The sequence below is a fragment of the Anarhichas minor genome, unplaced genomic scaffold (genome assembly GCF_050575085.1).
Source record: "Anarhichas minor isolate MPS153535 unplaced genomic scaffold, ASM5057508v1 ptg000004l, whole genome shotgun sequence".
In the NCBI taxonomy this organism is placed as follows: domain Eukaryota; kingdom Metazoa; phylum Chordata; class Actinopteri; order Perciformes; family Anarhichadidae; genus Anarhichas; species Anarhichas minor.
Window position 1 is genome coordinate 8,540,837 of NW_027466450.1, and position 17,171 is coordinate 8,558,007.

General features: G+C 43.9%; 1 protein-coding gene across 4 annotated transcripts in view; it reads right to left on the reverse strand.

The window, feature by feature from the left end:
- The window catches only part of fmnl2a (formin-like 2a), a 44,637-nt gene that overhangs the window by 9,100 nt on the left and 18,366 nt on the right, over positions 1-17,171 (reverse strand). For all 4 annotated transcript variants that reach the window (XM_076103977.1, XM_076103985.1, XM_076103971.1 and 1 more), the window contains exons 3-12: positions 16,528-16,608; positions 12,336-12,412; positions 9,153-9,236; positions 8,236-8,391; positions 4,936-5,044; positions 4,637-4,713; positions 3,644-3,737; positions 2,302-2,376; positions 722-832; positions 256-405 (exon numbers count right to left, since the gene is read on the reverse strand). In XM_076103977.1, the coding sequence (XP_075960092.1) occupies positions 256-405; positions 722-832; positions 2,302-2,376; positions 3,644-3,737; positions 4,637-4,713; positions 4,936-5,044; positions 8,236-8,391; positions 9,153-9,236; positions 12,336-12,412; positions 16,528-16,608 (1,014 nt within the window). The remainder of the gene's footprint in view (positions 1-255; positions 406-721; positions 833-2,301; positions 2,377-3,643; positions 3,738-4,636; positions 4,714-4,935; positions 5,045-8,235; positions 8,392-9,152; positions 9,237-12,335; positions 12,413-16,527; positions 16,609-17,171) is intronic.

Below are 17,171 nucleotides of genomic sequence, written 5' to 3' on the forward strand. Positions count from 1 at the left end.
TATATCAATTTTGGATTAAAACTAATTATGAAGACTTAAAAGTTATGAGCGTTCGAAAAGTGTGTCCATATTCAGTGTTCCTTTCCAGTCTTTTTATGGTGGATGACAGTTTGGGGAAAGAATGAGATCATAGCAAATCCCACGCTGACATCCTGGACATTAATACATAGCCTTTTGCAGGGGAAAATAGATGAGATTTAGGAGTCAGTTTTGTGGATTTTCAGAGAGTAAAATCAAAAAGTCGAGGGCTCTCACATGCGACATGTTCTCCTCCAGCTCCTCCACGCGCTCCAGGGCGGCGTTTTTGGTCTCCGCATCCTCCAGAAGAGCTCCCACATCAAACACATTATCCAAGTAGGCCTGGATCTGAACCTGCAGCTTATCGCTCTCTGTATGCTTTAGTTTCTGGAAAACATGCACACAAAAAGAAATGCCGTGATGATAAGAGGGAGGCGGTTTCACTTTTTCAGTGCAATGCACGAGGCCGACATCTCAGACCCAAAGGCCAGCATTGATCTCACCTGTGCAGTGAGACGGGAGACAAGGATTTACAGAACTGACAGATTTTAGTAATGGAAAAGCCATTATCGACTGTGTTTCTATGGTTGCCGTCTCGGGGGTGCTATAATGACAACCTGTGCTCTGGATTGAGCTGAGTATTAAGAGCCGGAGTGTTCGGTCTGTCTGTGAATTTGTCCTGCAGCGTCATGTCTCAACTCACGTCTAAGTAGTCGTCCAGACACAGCTTGGTGAAGTCGTACTGTAGGTGAACTCTGAAGTTCATGTCCTCCACTGAGTGAACGACTATGTTGATGAACTGCATACAGGCCACCTGGGGAATAAAAACAGAAGAGAAACAGTGAACGAGGATCCTCAACCCTGCATATTATGCACTCTGTGTGTGCCTGCTGACAATACATGGTACAAAATTGTCAATAAACAAATTTACAACAGGTTTCAGGTTCAGCCCGGTACTTCTATGAAATGGCTTTATGCTCATTATCACATTTAATTCCGTTTAATATGGCTTGCACTGAAACTGTGTGTATAAATCCTCATTACTGTGGTTGCTTGGCTGGCAGAGTGGCTTATCTGGTAGATTAAGAGGATGTGGAAAAAAACAAATGAACAAAATCAGCCAATTCAACTCCATCGGCTGCCTTATGGGAGCCTGTGTAAACAGATCTGGGGGGGATCTCCTCTTAGTGTCTGATGTACACACTTCTTCTCACCCTGACACTGGCTTAATGAAACTTGCGGTAAGAACCTCAGTTGTCTCGGTGCGACACTGCAGCTTTGACAAAGTCTGTTTGCTTTAGTGCTGCTGTCAGACGACGGCCCACTAAGCGACTGTGAGCGGACTCGTCACAGAGTTCCTATTGAATTCCTATTCAAACACAGCAGCTGTTGGTTTTCACTCACACACACATGCAGCAGTTGCTTCACATCAATTAAAGACACCTAGATAAACACACACACTGAATAAAATACCGTCTACGTTGCTACTTTCTTCACAGTGTGTTTTGTTCTCATCTATCGGGCTAATTAGCACTACTCGGCCTGGCAAGGGTTCCTTGATTAGTGGCACTCCAGTTTGATGTATTGCATCACATATTAGCAGTTTGTGCTGTGATGAGAAAAATTAGAGGGCTTGCACAAAGACTGATAGTCCTGTGAGTGTGCATTGTGAAACTGGAAGCAAAACTGACATATCAGGACGCATGTGCAAAATATCTATATTTCTAACCAGCTGAAAAGCATGCTGGTTGCTCTCAAAGACTGGATCGGGACCCACTGATGGGTCGCAGGAGATTTGATTAGGATCGCAAGATAAATATTATTTTGTTTATATCTGCTGAACACCTTTGAGCCACATGAGGGAGCCTGAATGTTCATAGTGTTCTGATAATTGCAGCCCACGTATAACATTGAATCTCATCTGAAAGCCGAGCTTACATTGTGTTCGTTTTACTGATGAGAGGAAAAGTCTGTTAACTCCACCTAAATGTATTTATCTGGTGTCATTTACTAAATATTTAACATGAGCATATGTCTTCAAAATGGCTAGTTTACCTGTTCAGTATTAATTGCAGTGAAAATGGTCAAGAACGTTCATTTACATACCAATTAGCTCTACTAAGTATTTATAGATAAGGCCTGTTATGAATTGGGTTGCTTCACTCAAAAACCTTCATTAGCCATCTGTGGGTTGCCTGGTGATGTAGGATTTCAATAGTCATTAGGACTGAGTGTGTGTGTGTGTGTGTGTGTGTGTGTGTGTGTGCGTGCGTGCGAACATACCATAAAGTCGATGTTGTTGTCCTCGTTCTTGAAATACTCCATTAGCCTCTCAAACCGCTGCGTCTCCACACACACCTGCAAAACAAATTTATTGGAGTCTAGATGAAGAGAGCAACCCACAGGGATTTATTTATGCGAGCAATCACAGATTTGCATAAATGGCACCACCGACTCCTCGTTATTCACACAAACCAGGGCCTGAAACAAAACAAACTCCAAGTTCAGGGTTAACTTTTGTGCTGCCCGTACACAGTGACACTAGAGATGAACGCTCTTCACCGTGACTGTTACCTCATGAACACCTTTAACATATTCATGAACTGCTGCTGAACGTACACAGAGCATCTGTGTTCAATATCGCTTGTGGTACGACTTTTACCACTTCTACTGTAGTTTTCGTCCTGCCTATCTGAACTAGGATTTGTGAGACAGATAAAGAGAGAAAGACAGATAAAGAGAGAGAGAGAGAGACAGAGACAGAGACAGAGACAGAGAGAGAGAGAGAGAGAGAGAGAGAGAGAGAGAGAGAGAGAGAGATGCTCGGCAGTTCAGACAGTTCATCTGGAGGGCAATGAGGGAGATGGAGCATGATGAAGAATTGAGAAGGAAGGGGGAGAGGAAGAGGAGGGCTGTGTATCCAAAAACCTCTGAATAACGACTCTCAGCTTGCAGCCCTTTCATCAAACACGGGATATCAAAGTCACTGAGCAAACGAGATCTAATGACGCTTTTTAAATAAAGAGAAAACCAACTGAAAACTGCCTTTGCACTGCGAAGAGATACAGAAATGTGAGTGAGTCCTCAAATGCTTCCAGCAGCCTACACTATCATGACACCACCCTTCATCTCATTAGAGAAGCTACGTTCTTCCTAAGCCTTATTCTCCCACTAATGCCGATGCCACTGAGAGCAACACTCAATATTTCATTCAGGGGTGTAAATATTGCATTAACTGCAGTCGGCCCATTTTTCGCGGGCCGTACAGTGTGCATCATGAACCTCCTACTCTTTTCTCAAGCAGCCAGAATACCTCATCCAGACAGACAAGGGTCAGGCAAGGCTGACTGTTGCATCTTTCTCTCTGCTTTTCTGAAATCTAGTCAGCACACTTGTAGCCGTTTTCACCGGAAGTCGAGTGGGTCCTGCTGTTCTATTCAGCTAAAGTCTGTGTCTGTAATCTGCTGACAAAGAGCTCATTACTCGACGCTATCCTGAGGAATCTGCTGGTCTGACATCTGCCGGGGAAGCATTCCACCAGGGCTGAGTCACTGTTTGAAATTGCACAGTTGAAATGTAATGACATCTCCTTAGACCCCACTTCCCCTCTCCGTGCAGCTCGTACCTCCTTAAAGTTGTCGAACGCAGAGAGAATTATTTCGTGGCCTCCTCTCACGAGACAAACTGCCGCCAGGAGCTCCAAGACCAGAGCTTTAGTTCTGTAAGACAGGGAGACAATGAAGGCGGGAATGGTTAGCAAATGACAAGTGCCAGCGCTGCGGCAAACCTCGACAAAGTGGAAACCAGTGTTAAGATCCCACCAATGCTGAAACCTCGGTGTAGTATGGATCTACGTGGTGTTTATTCCAATTCATATATTTTAAAGTTTATACATCTTTAGAAATATTAATTTTACAACTTGAACAAACTTTAAATAACTTGAAAAAAAGTTACGTCACAACCTGAGAGGAAAAAATAAAAGAGCTCCACATTTTCATCTTATCCACTGGATTAAAAAGGCTGCATGAATACTTCAGGCCCAGTCTGTGTGTGTGTGTGTGTGTGTGTGTCTGTGTCTGTGTGTGTGTGTGTGTGTGTGTGTGCGCAGGATTTCTCTGCCTGGATGAGACGATATGTGACAGGTGATGCGGAGTGGTTTCACATCCACTTTTGAGGAAATCCTTAAGCCTCTGGGCAAAAAGTGAAAACACACCGACACACACACACCGACACACCCACACACACACACCGACACACCCCCACACACACACACACACACACGTAGTGAGTCCTTCTGGTTGCTGTCTCAGTGAGCAGCTGCCAGTGAAGTGGAGTGTGCCAGCAGTGCCCTGACCCGTCTGTCGGGATGAATGTGCCCCTGAGCTACAAAGACACTCACTCTGGATCAGACTGTGCAGGTGCACTGAGGCTAATGTTGGACTCTGAATGTTCCATTATGGGTTTCAGTCTTTGTTGGTAAAATATCTGGATTTGTTGAGGTCCAAATATAGAAATGTCTCCTGGGTCTTCAATGAGCAACTTGAAAACATGCAGGTATTCATTTAGATTAAGAGCAAACAAATGATCTATCTGGAAAAATCGTTTTGTTTGAACTTACCTCGGGTTTTTATTGTTGAGACTTAATGCAATTTCATTCACAGCATGTGGGTGAGACATGACCAAGTTGAAGCCATACTGGGAGATGAAAAACAAACCAGAGAGAGAAGGACAGAGATAAATAAGCTAATTAACAGAGGACAGGAGCCGCTGAATAAACAAGAGGTGCATTCCTCTGCATATCAAATGAAACATGGAGAGCTAGCAGTGGAGCAAATTCAATTTGGCTTCAGTTAGATAAGTGTGCTTCAGTCCAGAGGGACATGCAGTCTGTGAGGACGGGGAGTGCAGGGGGCTGACCTGGTAGTTCATGATGGCACGCAGGCACATGATGCAGACGTGGACGTCGTCTTTCTTGCAGACCAGTCTGGAGTTTTTCAGAGTTCTCCGGCTCGGAAGTGTGTTGGAGCTAAAAACAAATGATAGAAAAGACTAAACAATTCAGTGATAATAGGAAAGTGTTTTACTGAAACAAGTGTTGAGTCTATGAGCTTTTGGACACAAACAAGAGTGATCGAGGCTCGGATTGATAATAAAACAGATGCCATTTGTGATCGAGCCTCCATCCCACACCACCGCCTTCACATAGGGAGGCTGTTAAACTGCCACGCCACCTTATATACCTTATAATCTACAACCTCGCCAGGGGCCACGGGATTCCCGCTTTGTTTTAATTCTATGTCCTTCACAAAAGATATCACTTACAGCTATTACAATAGAAGCCAGTCATTTGCATGCAGCACAGAGATTGTGCAGCTTTATGTGGAGAAAAACAAGGCCTATTCTCCTGGTGCAGCTCTCGCAATACCAAGAGAAACGCTGGAGCAGCAGTATTACTGAATAATATGCATAGCAAGTCGGAGCAAAATGGTTTATTTTCAGACTTTCGTCACGAGGTTCAATTACCGGCCTGAGTTCTGAGGAGAAATGTGTCTTCAGGCGACTGATAGACACACCGATTTGCATCAGCTCCTATACTTAAAGGCGTGACTCCTCTGTGAGTCAAAACCTGGCATTTGTGTGAGTGTGTGTGTGTGTGTGTGTGTGTGGCTGTGTGTGTGTGTTTGTCTGAAAAAGGATAGTTTTCATGGAAATGTCAGCAGTTTTATGACAAAGATAGCACTATATTTAATTAGGCAGGCTCACATCGAAATAAGATGGAAAACAGTAAATCCTGCTTTTGAAATTGTTGTGTGCCCGACATTTATGTGAGTTTTTGTATCTTTGTAATTATGGGCATTCTACATCAGCAGGATGTGGTACCGGCTGGGTGTAAAACAAGTTCGCTGACATAATTGCAGTCAATTCAGGTGACATGCTGCTACTGCTGCTCATAGCAGCATAAATCTTAAAAGAGTTCATCCAGGTTTACTCAACCAGTTAATCAACATACAATTTAAGGCGTGGCACCGTAGGGAGGAAATGAGTCAAACTATTTCTTAATCTCAAACCAAGGTTATGATAAGTGATTACATAATACAATCAAAATGTAATACAGTGGCCTGCTTTGACTTGTTTGAAGTTACTCAACTTATATAACACAACACACCGAATCAAATATGACTGGGAGGAAACTGTAGGAAGAAGAGAGGTGAGTCGTCCTAGTTACAAAACATGAAAACTAAAGAATCCTGGCCATTTTCTCAAAACGGCACGACCACAAACAACAGAGCATGTTCTAAAAAAACACCACAGAACAACATCAAACACTACAACTATAACTACAGTAGAACTATATACAGGTCTAACGCAGCTACGAATTTCTAGAAAACTCCATACCGTCTAATTTGAGAGCACTTTGGACAGCTCAGCGTGCTTGGTGTCCTTCAAGATGGCAGTTTGAAGAAGACACATACAAATCGTATTTTGACACCAGGTTGTTTGCAGTTATTGAGTTTTACATTATTCTAATTTAAAGATGAACACAAAAAGGGGCAAATATTCTGTATAATGGACATTTAAGAATTTATAGAGCAAATGCTTCATAATTAGTGTGACATCTCTTATCAACCGGGACAACAGATAATGTATCCAAAATACAGAAGATGTTTGGAGGCTACCTAAGCAGAGCAACAGCCCCTCGCTTTTACAGGGCTTTTGTCGAAACTAGGCTAGTTTCTGCACAAACTGGCATTTAGGGAGCCACACAAGCAGCACACAGGCACATAGACGAGAACAATGAGTGCAGAAAAAACATTTGCTCCAAGGAAAGGAGAATTCAGTCTCCAGCGCGGGAGGGGAGGCTAGCAGTACAAATAATTCACATCCCCGACACAGACAGCGGGACAAATAAACTGGGCAGCGCTAGCAGGGCGGTATAAAATACAATGAGGCAGGGGGATTGTGTGTGTGTGTGTGTGTGTGTGTGTCTGTGTGTGTCGTGGGAGGGAGCAGGGATGCAGGGTTTAAGCTCACTGTGAGCCAGCAAAGTGAGAGACCCAAGACCTGCCTGCTGTCGAAGACTGGCAGACAGAGGAGCAGATGACTATGGAGGAACACCGGGACAGAACAGAGGACACAGTCAGAAGACACTCTGACCTGTTTGCAACACTCCACATACTGATGATACAAGGGTACATCTGGAGGAGGCAGATGTGTAGCGAACATCAGTTATGGGCCAATGTTGATATTATAGGCGTAACAATGAAATAACCGTCAATGAGTTACAGATGAAATGAATAAGGATGAAAGAAGGCCTGACTGTCTGATGATAGTTGGATATTACAAAATTGAAGAGGTGTTTTAACCAGTTTTAACAGGCTTTATGAACAGGACACACCTTTTATATCTCTGACTGTCTATGATTTATGGCAAACATGGATTAGAAGAGAGAGAAAAAAGCATGCTAGTATGCTAAGTTAACTTATTTTACATGTGTTATTTTATGTACTTTTGAGACAATAGGCGAGAGTAAACAACTGACTTTGATTATCATGCAAGTATAACATTAAAGAGACATGTGCCTCCCTAAATCAATCGTGCTCTTTGTGTAAAAAAAAAAAAAAGAGTTCAAGCTAGAACAGATTAGAAGTCACAGAAGTCAGGGCAAGTGCTGTACCGAAACATCAATAGAACGACAGGGCGGATTAGAGAAATAATGCACAACTGAACAGGATTTGTGCTTCAGAGCATATAAAGCATGGGTTTATGAATCAAATCCACTGTGCTTAGGATTTGGTCTGGTGTTAATAAAAACGAAACAGATTTGGTCCACATATAAGATTGTTCCTTCTGCCGCATTGTCTGTCACATGAAACACTGTTGTCAATCATGTGTCATAACCACGTGCAGAACCAGCCCGACTTCAATCCGAAAAATCCACCCAGGGACAAGGTTTAGCCTCCTGCTGCAGAAATGTGTCTTAAGCCATTTAAAGCCTAACAGACCTCATGACTGCATAAAAGGGGCATCATATGAAAAGTATGACTTCTCAAAATAGTCACACTTTAACCACATTGCCCCGGCTGAACACTAGGTAACTAGGGGGAAGAAAAGAACCCTGAAAGGCAAAGTTAGCTGTAAACGCTTACAAATCACACAAACACACACGGGTAATAGTGAATCTTCCTAACCATCAATACGTGTGTGTGTGTGTTATACCGTATTGTGGAATGTCGGCCAGCACGTGTGAGGCTGTTCCCAGTAATGGAAGACGGCAGGCTGCCTCCTCCATGCAGGTCTTCTATAGAGCGGCTCCAGGGCTTAGACTTATCCATAGGGGCCTCTGGGTTGTTCTCCACACAGTCTCCATCAAACCTGTTGCATCATGAAAACAAGACATAAAATAAGAAACTTGCCATTAAACCCTATAGTAGATTTCTGAAGGCAGTATGATTGTTTGTGAACAATAAAAATAAAAAACAAAACAATGCAAATACAATTATCTGAGGTTTTCAACAAATAACATCCCTAGTTAGTAACTTAACGCGCTAAATCATGAGGAAAATAGTGTCCAAGTTAAATAATAGTGTGCTGGCAGAGGTGAAAATGTGTTAAACTCCAGTTCTACCGCTAACATTCAGGTTTGGACATGATAAGTAGGCAAAATGTCTCATGTTATATTGTACTTGGCAGAAACCTTGGAAAGAGCTGGTAGTTACGGCATACCTGTTATGATCTATTTCAGTTTTTAGACTGGTCGGTTTCATGACTTTTAATTGCTGCCGAGCTGGTACTGAGGGTAAACGCACTTTAACGGCTAACCCTTCATAATGTGGACAGACCATAATAACTTATGGGGAAGTGGGGAGGGTGAATAAAACTTTTGACTGCGTGGCTCTTTGGCCCAGAACAAGGACCTTGTGACTGACTAATAATCACACCATCAACCTTTGAATAGAAGCCTATGGTTGGTATAATACACAGTGCCAATGTGTCAGCAATGGGCTACGAGTGACTACAGCAGCAGCGGTGGTGGAGATGCATCAGCGGCTGTGCAGAATAGCAGCATTATGCTGGTTGTCAGTTCTGCATATAGAGTATAGTGGTACAGAGAGAAAGAACTGGGAGTGACTTACGTGACGGCATACTGTGCAAAAGAAAGATACTCCACCAGCACGTCCAGACCTTTGTTCTCCTCATTTAAGAATTCTCTCACCCACCTGAAAAGAGAGACGGACAGAAGTTGATCAGCACTCAAACTCTTGTCAAAATCATTTAAACCGTTTCTAGAAAGAGCACACGTTCAAATATGCTTGATCAGCAGTTAGAACCACAACCAGCTTTTATAATATTGTGAGTTTCGGAGTTGAAAAACCCCCAAACTCCTTTGGGATAATCACAGCTAAAAAAAAACCTCATCTCTGAGTCTGGAAACAACAACTAAACATGTTTTGATCGACGAAGTTGAATAATTTCGATATTCTTTTGTCTCTTATCTGGAAAGATTTTCATAATTAATGGGTAGCACTAAACCTCAACGTCTTTCCTTTCTTCAAGCCAATTTCTTTATAATATGTTTTTAATTAACTACGCCTGCACATTTTGACAAAAAACGATCCAGGTTTAACATAACACTGTAATCGACATGCCTCAGAATCACAACAATAAAAAAATGCAATAAACCGTGCAAAAATTGCATTTGTTCCTAGATCTGGAAAATCTCTTGCTGTTACAACGACACTAAGATATTTGAGTGTATAATTCTATGCAGGCTTCGACCATACCTGACCTTGGTACACAGATGTTTTCAGATCATTCCCCCTCTCTCCCTTGATTTCTACCTCCCCTTGCCAAGGCGAATTGTAATGACCCGTTTGACAGACTTCAAAGCTTCCTGGCTCAAAGCAGCAAACATATCCATGCATGTGTTAGCAAGAGCACAAGCATCCACACACGTATACTGAATCTGCCTGTTTTCTCTGTTTGTTTCCCAACCAAACAGTTTCTAACTGTGGTGAAGACAAGCACCCAGAATGACCCAAAGCCCATTCTCACCTTCCTTACAGGGCCTGAAGTGGGCCAGCCATTCAGCACTCGGCATGCTTTCATGCCCGCCTATTCACAGGGAAAGCTCCCGCTACCGCTGGCATGTGCTGCTCTCCCTCCATATTTAGAAGCAACGTGAGCCGAGTCACAGAAAACCTTTTTGTATATTTTTAAATCGCTTCCCATGAAAAAAGGTGCCTTTCACTGGTGATTAGAGAAATTAGCAGTGGCATAAACATAATGACATGCGGGCAGGCTTTTGAGTGGTAACCTGATGAAGATGTACGGTTAAACTGCTTTAAAAATCCAATAGCTGCTTCTTTATTAGCTCCCCTGTGGTTTGACTGCATGGGAGCCAGTGAGACAAACGAGAGCATCCGGTAAAGAGGTGCCTGGTGGGGCCCGTCGTGTTTTTAAAAAAAAGGGCTTGTCGGGCCACATGGTAATCATTACCGCAGGACACTAACTAACAATCCTCCCATTCACCACATGCTGATGACCACCGAGCAACATGTGAGGAGCAGGCAGGAGGGGAGCTGGGGTTATCTTCTGCGGCGCTCATACGGGGGACAATCTACCCATTATACACAGCCGACATGACAGATACATTTCTCTGTTTCACCTCTGAAAAGAAGAAGCAACTCTTCACTGTCTGAGTGGGTGACATCTTGCTTCCCCCCCCCCCTCCCCTGTACTATCTCAATCTCTCTCCCTGTCCCTCTGCCATTATGGTAATGCTTTGTCTAATCTAGATTAGGTAGATTATTCATGTAATCTAGTTTACCAACATACGGTCTCTAAAAGGAATTAACCCATGGAAACAATGCCTCGACCGGTTTGCCAGATGGACATCGTCTCTGGCTGTGGTCGCGGTTTATTGTGGTTTGAAGAGCAGAATCTGATGGGTGTGTGTGTGTAAACAGTGTGTAGGAGTGTGAGAGATGGTGTCGTCAGGAACATGGGATGATTTGTGTGCGAGTCGGTGAAGCAGACAAAGTGAGGTCCAGTAATATGTGTGTGGGAGGGAGAAGAGAGAAACAGAGGGATTAAGAGATGTTGTCTAGATTACATGTATGTGTATTAGAGGTCTGGTGATGGTTGTGTAAGCAGCGTGTCTCTGTGTCTTTGTTGTCACAACGGTCTGCGGCCAGTGGACGCTCGTCATGGCTGCTTCTTCCTATTCTAGTCAGGGTCTCCGTGTCCATTTTGACCGCCCACCTTCAACACCCGTCCCAGCTACTAGACCGCATCCTCATTCCTACCAAAGACTCCTAAGCCTCATTTATGCACAGTGTTGTGGTTAAACCATGGATACGCTAGCTGTTCACACAGAATGGAGGCGTCGGTGGGTAGAGCAGGTTGTCCTTTAATCACAAGGTTGGCGGTTTGATCCCCAGCTCTTCCTTTCCTCATATCCAAGTGTCCCTGAGAAGAGACACTGTTACAGCAGCCCGCTGCGCCTAAATGCGTAGGGATTGGTTTTATGTATGTGTGTATGTGATGATTAAAATTGTTTATGTTTAGATTCAGAATTGAAAATACGTAGTTAAAAGAGCATTGCACAACATATTCAAAACTCACAAATGGACAGAGTGGACTGCCATTCTTTGTTTGACCATAACATGAAATAATAATAGTATCTTTATTTGTTTAAAAGCTGCCTTGATAAATGAGGCGCCTGGATCCTCCAGATCCCAGAATGCATTAGGCCTCACTAGTGTTGTTGACTACTCCATCACAGTCTAACTATCAGGGTCTGTAATCACAGAGACAGGCCCCGACATCTACAGCCACACAAAGCACTGAGACGTTGTGGGACGCTCATTGAGATATTGATCTCTCCTCGACGGTGACTGTACAGCACTCGATCAATACCGACTGCAGCAGGCTGAGGCTTGTTATCCTGGAATTACACATGAATACCTTGGGGATTTTATCTGTTGTGAAATCATGATCTCTTCAGTAACATCTACAGTAAGGCCTCTTTAGGTCGGCAGACTGAAACGTTAATGTCAAGCTGGGCAGCAAGAAAAATGTATTTTCCTTCCACAGGCCGTTCACATGTCAACCGCCTCAAAACAATTAATCGATTCATCTTTCCTCCATCGCCACATGGCTTTTCTGTGTAATATTAGGCCGGAGCACTGAGGAGAGTGGGGGGGGGGGGGGGGGGGATGGTGGTGGTGGTGGTTAGTGTCAACGTCTGCGTCTCCGGGTGTCTGGAATGTCAGACTTTTCCCCCTGAATGTAATATAACAAGGTGAGTGACTCACCCGATGTGATTGGTCCGCAACGAAATTTCCAGTTCTCTCAGGACTTGAGTGGACTCCTGAACTCTCCGTCTGAATTTCTGTGGAAGGAAAGAAGGGAGGGAGGGGGGGGTTAATATTTCATCGTACCGGTAGAACTGTAAATCATCAAGTGGAAGCCCAGCGTTGTTTTGGCTGGAGAAAACCTTTTCTGACTGAAAGGTCAGACAACACAGACACAACCACAGTGACATTCACAATGTGAAAGCAGGCCAGCCGTGCACTGATTACAGAATAAAGAGTCGGGATTGGGTTTGTTCTCGTACGATTTTTAAGTGGGCCGTTTACTTGCCAGTAACCGTTCAACAGGCTAACAGAGAAGGAGAGCTGACTCATTGGAAACTGTGAATATGGAGTAGTTCCTGTTATCTTGTTTGCCCACAGTGGTTCTTTATATAGCAGTAATCCCTCCTGGTAGCACTGTGATAAAATCAAGTAACCTAATTGGTTACCTCTCAAGCCCTACCTACCTACCAGCCCCACACACACACGCACACGCACACGCACACGCACACGCAGTCCTGTGTCTGCGTGTAAGTGTACTGTGGCTACCGTTGTAAGAGAGCGAAAGGTGTGTGAGCGACATGCATGAAGGTATGGACTGCCAGTAAATGAAACAGAACATGAGCGGGTTCCTCTTTGATTGCAGCTTCTGATAGGAGGTGATCCGCGAGACCGAACGAACAAACAAAAGGCCCTTCAGGCTGTTACACAACCGCAGCAACAAGACGACAGTGAACGATCAGCGGGGATCAAACAGGAGAGAGAAATCCCTGATGAGAGGGATTGAAACCGTTGTATCAGAGAGGAGGGTTCATAGAAAATGTTCTGTCATATATTTTAAATAGGAAAATATAACAATAAAGAGAAGACTTATTTAAGATAAAAACTATTTCTGTAAAACATTATTGAGCCCCAGGCCAAACAAAATATTAAAATTCCCTAATTAGAACTTCTCAAATGTGAAGATTTGCTGGGTTTCTCTGTGTTATATCAATGTAAATAGAATATGTTTGAGTTTTAATCAGACTAAACAGACATTTGAAGATGTCCCCCGGGATTCATGAAAACTGGGATGGACATTTTTATTTTTTACCGTTGTCTGATATTTAATAGATCAGGCGATTCATCGATCAATCTGGAAAATAATTGTCTGGACTAGCTCTAATCGTGAGTTCCCTGTCAAAATGTCTACATCAAGATTAAAAGAGGTTTTTCTGCACATTTTTCTAGCTACAGTCAAAAGAAGAGGATCCACCCAGAGCTGGAGGGCCTGGTCACTTTCCATGATGCGTTTGTATGAGGGAGGAAACAGAGCTCAGTCCCGTGTTAGCCTATTATTAACATCCACAGAGAAGTGTTCCCATAGCGAGGGTCGCTCTCTCTAGTCTGCGGTGTCTTTGGGCTTGGGCGGTGTGTGTTTGGCACATGAGGAGATGAGAAACAGAGTGTTTTTATTAGGGTGGAGCCCTTTGTGTGTTTGTGTGGAGAGCAGAGCATATTTAGGGGTACTGCGCAGGCTCCCAGAGGCACCCCCCCCCCCCCCACACCGCCCCCGCCCTCTCCTCCTACTTCTTCTTCTCCCACCAAACGCCCTACACTCCACACTTTTAAGTACTACCAGCTGCAACACAGAGAGAGCAGGACGGAAGAGAGGAGCCGACAGTGGGGGAAGAGGGTGAGGACGGCATGAAGGGAATGAAGAAGAAGAAGAGGAGGAGACAGGGAGGGAGCAGCGAAACGGGAAAGTGAGAGAAGAGACAGTGTGAACAGGAGGGAGGGAAAAAAAGAGCTTTTTTTGGGGAGTGTGAGCTCAGGAGGGGTCATCCTGGAAACAAATCAATGGCTGATACATTGTCGGGGACTAGTTGGACTGCAGCTCTTCCTCCTTGGCTGCCTATTGGCTGGGAGCTGCCCAGAGGAATGCACCGGAGCCTGCCTATGGAAAGCAGAGGCAATGACCTCCAGCTCTCTCACAGCGGCACAAAGTGGCAATTGTTTTGAGCTTGAAGAAAAGGGGGATGGAGCAGGAATGTAGAAAGAAGCCCATAACTCTTTCTTTTCCTCCGTGCTTCTTTTTTGTCTCTCTCTCGTTCTCTGTCCATCTCTTTCTCCCCCTCCAACCCCTCACCATCATTTATCAGTCTTCCTCCTTCCCTCCCTCTCAATTGCCCTTCTCACTTTACTCTCTCGTGAAATTCCCGTTTCCTTGTCTGCTTCGAATCTTTGATCAATGCCAGGAATAGGCAGAGGCAGCAATTCCCGCCATGATGATTTTTTTCAAAATACAGAGTATTTCTGAAAACGAGATGAAGGATAAACAAAAAGAGGGTTTGGGCATGTCTCTCAAAAGTTGCCCCATCTAGAGTGGTTTAAGATAGACCCAACAACCAGTTAGTCATGCAGCCACAGATGAGTTAAATAAAGAAATGTGATTAACATCAGCTCTTAGAGACAAACAAACATTGGTAAATGCTGTCTAGTCTGTCTAAAGTCTTTCAGCCGTGAACACCAGAGAGCTTTAAACGTGGTCTCCATCTACTTCATATATCCAGTGCACCCGTCCTAAATCTCTTACCGAGACAGGAACTCTGCAAAAGTGTCCCGTCTCACATACTGACAGCCACCGACTGTCTCCCATGGGGCAGCTGGACGTGCCTTGCTCAAAAGGACTTCAGCAGGAGGTGTAGAAGCAGGGAAGACATTCAAATCAGCCGTCAACACGCCTGCGTCATAACCTTGAGACTATCGCTGCCCCAGCACAAACTGTTTTAACCACGCTTTATACTTTACAGGGTTTTGTCTGCTTCAACCTGCGTCAGGCTGCTCTTACTTCCTGCTTTTATCAGCTCTGTGTGCATAATCTCTCAGGTGATATTCCACCCACAGGCCTGTCAGATCAACTCAAGTAGACCTTCGTCGTCACTACTCGTCATGTTCCAAATGTGTTCATTTTAAATCATTTCAAACCGTATGTTATTTGGCAATATAAAGTATATGGTCACTCAGTTGAACTGTCAATGTTTGGACTGGTTTGGTCAAGTTTGCATTTGTACTCAAACTCATATAGCAACACATGGTGTCCAGGTGTTATAGCTGACTCAATATGTGGATACCTTATCTTAATTAGAAGAGAAAAAGAAGAAGAATTACTTTATTAATGATCAGGGGAAATGCAATTTGTTTTACTATTGTAGTAAAGCAAATCTTTCCACATACTCCTGGCAAAACACCCCAACTGAGGTGACATCATTTGGGAATCACTGTCCTGCACATCAATAAAGCAGCTGTGAACCATATCACACGCAGGATATGCTGGCCGACACGTTTTTGCAAGTCAACAACTCTGCGTTTGCATGTGTGCTGAGATTAGCAGTAGTTTGTGTGTCACTCTGATCACGCTGCTCTAGCTGGCATATTGTGATGTAAAATCTTAACTCCAGTCAGTCCCAATGGAATTATTCAGCGGTTTGTTGTTATTCTGGCACATTCTATTGGTTGATTTGTTTATCACAGAGAGCGGTCTCTCAGCACTGCCCCCACAGCTCTCTCAGGCCAAAAAGACTTCACTTTGGCAGAGCCTGAAGGCCGGCTGATGCTTCATGGAGCCCCTCCTCTTACTCTTTGCTGCTCCCGTCCAAGCAGCCAGGGAAACCGATGACATAAGAACATATTTATCGTGTAGCTAAGACGCTTCTGATATCTCCTGGCTGCAAGGCAATGTCAGTGCAGGAATTAGCAAACATAGAACCCTCTCTCTGTCGGCCTCTCTGTCAACGTGATCATTGTCTCCTCTGTCTTCAAGTAACTCTTATTGTGTGTTTCTCACGTCGCTCTTCCTCACGATGAGTTCAGAGCATGCTGTCAGCCACAGAACAGTGCAACAAGGGATCGGTAAGGATTTCAGTTTCCTATTTAATGACACATTAACTGGGCAGAGGTTTAACAAACCTGGGCGTTCCAGATAAACAACTGTCTCCTTTCTCACTAAGTCACCCTGTTGACTGTCAAGTTCCCAAGCCGTCTGCCCCAGAAGCCATGTGTGCAATCTTTTCTCAGCTGTAAGGATATCCTGGACAAGTGATAGTAGAGTTTCAGACGGGGAAGGAAAAGCTGCGGCAGTGGAACAGGATGGCGCGTCAGCAAGGGCACTCACCTTTCTTGTGACTGCGGGGTCTAGATAACTCCTCAGCTTTTGGAGGTACGCGTGAGGCGGGTTTTTCACTTGGAATCGCTCCTGTCAAAAGAAAAGGAAAACAGGACGAGAGAAAGAAGACAATGACAGAGTGAGTTAAACATTTGCAAACCTTTGGAGTAACAAGGACAGAAGTTACACTTACTGTAAAATCATGAATTTAGCTTTAATTTCAGGCAGTTATGCAGCTTTTTTAATGATGTTTTGCTCATTCAATGTGGCCACACATAAGGTAATAACAGAAATCACATCCTTACAAGTCTTACATATCACCAGTATAAACTGTTGTAAAGTCATCAGAATGAAACTGAACAGGCTTTGAGTAAACTACAGTCATCATGAGTCATCCTTCAAGAGCCATAGATTATGTTCTACTTTAGGAAGCGGAAAGGATAGAACAACAATGATCCCTGTCTTCTAGAGAGGACATGACACACCTTTGTATGACGAAGATCTGACTGGAGATCAGCATTACTTTGCTTCTCAGGAAACCATTCAATGATAATTGTGTTTGATTTTAGAATAGCTCTTGTGTGGACGGTTCTACTGTCCTGCGACTGCAAATGTAATGATTGTTAGAGGAGGAGTTTGGCACAACATGAACT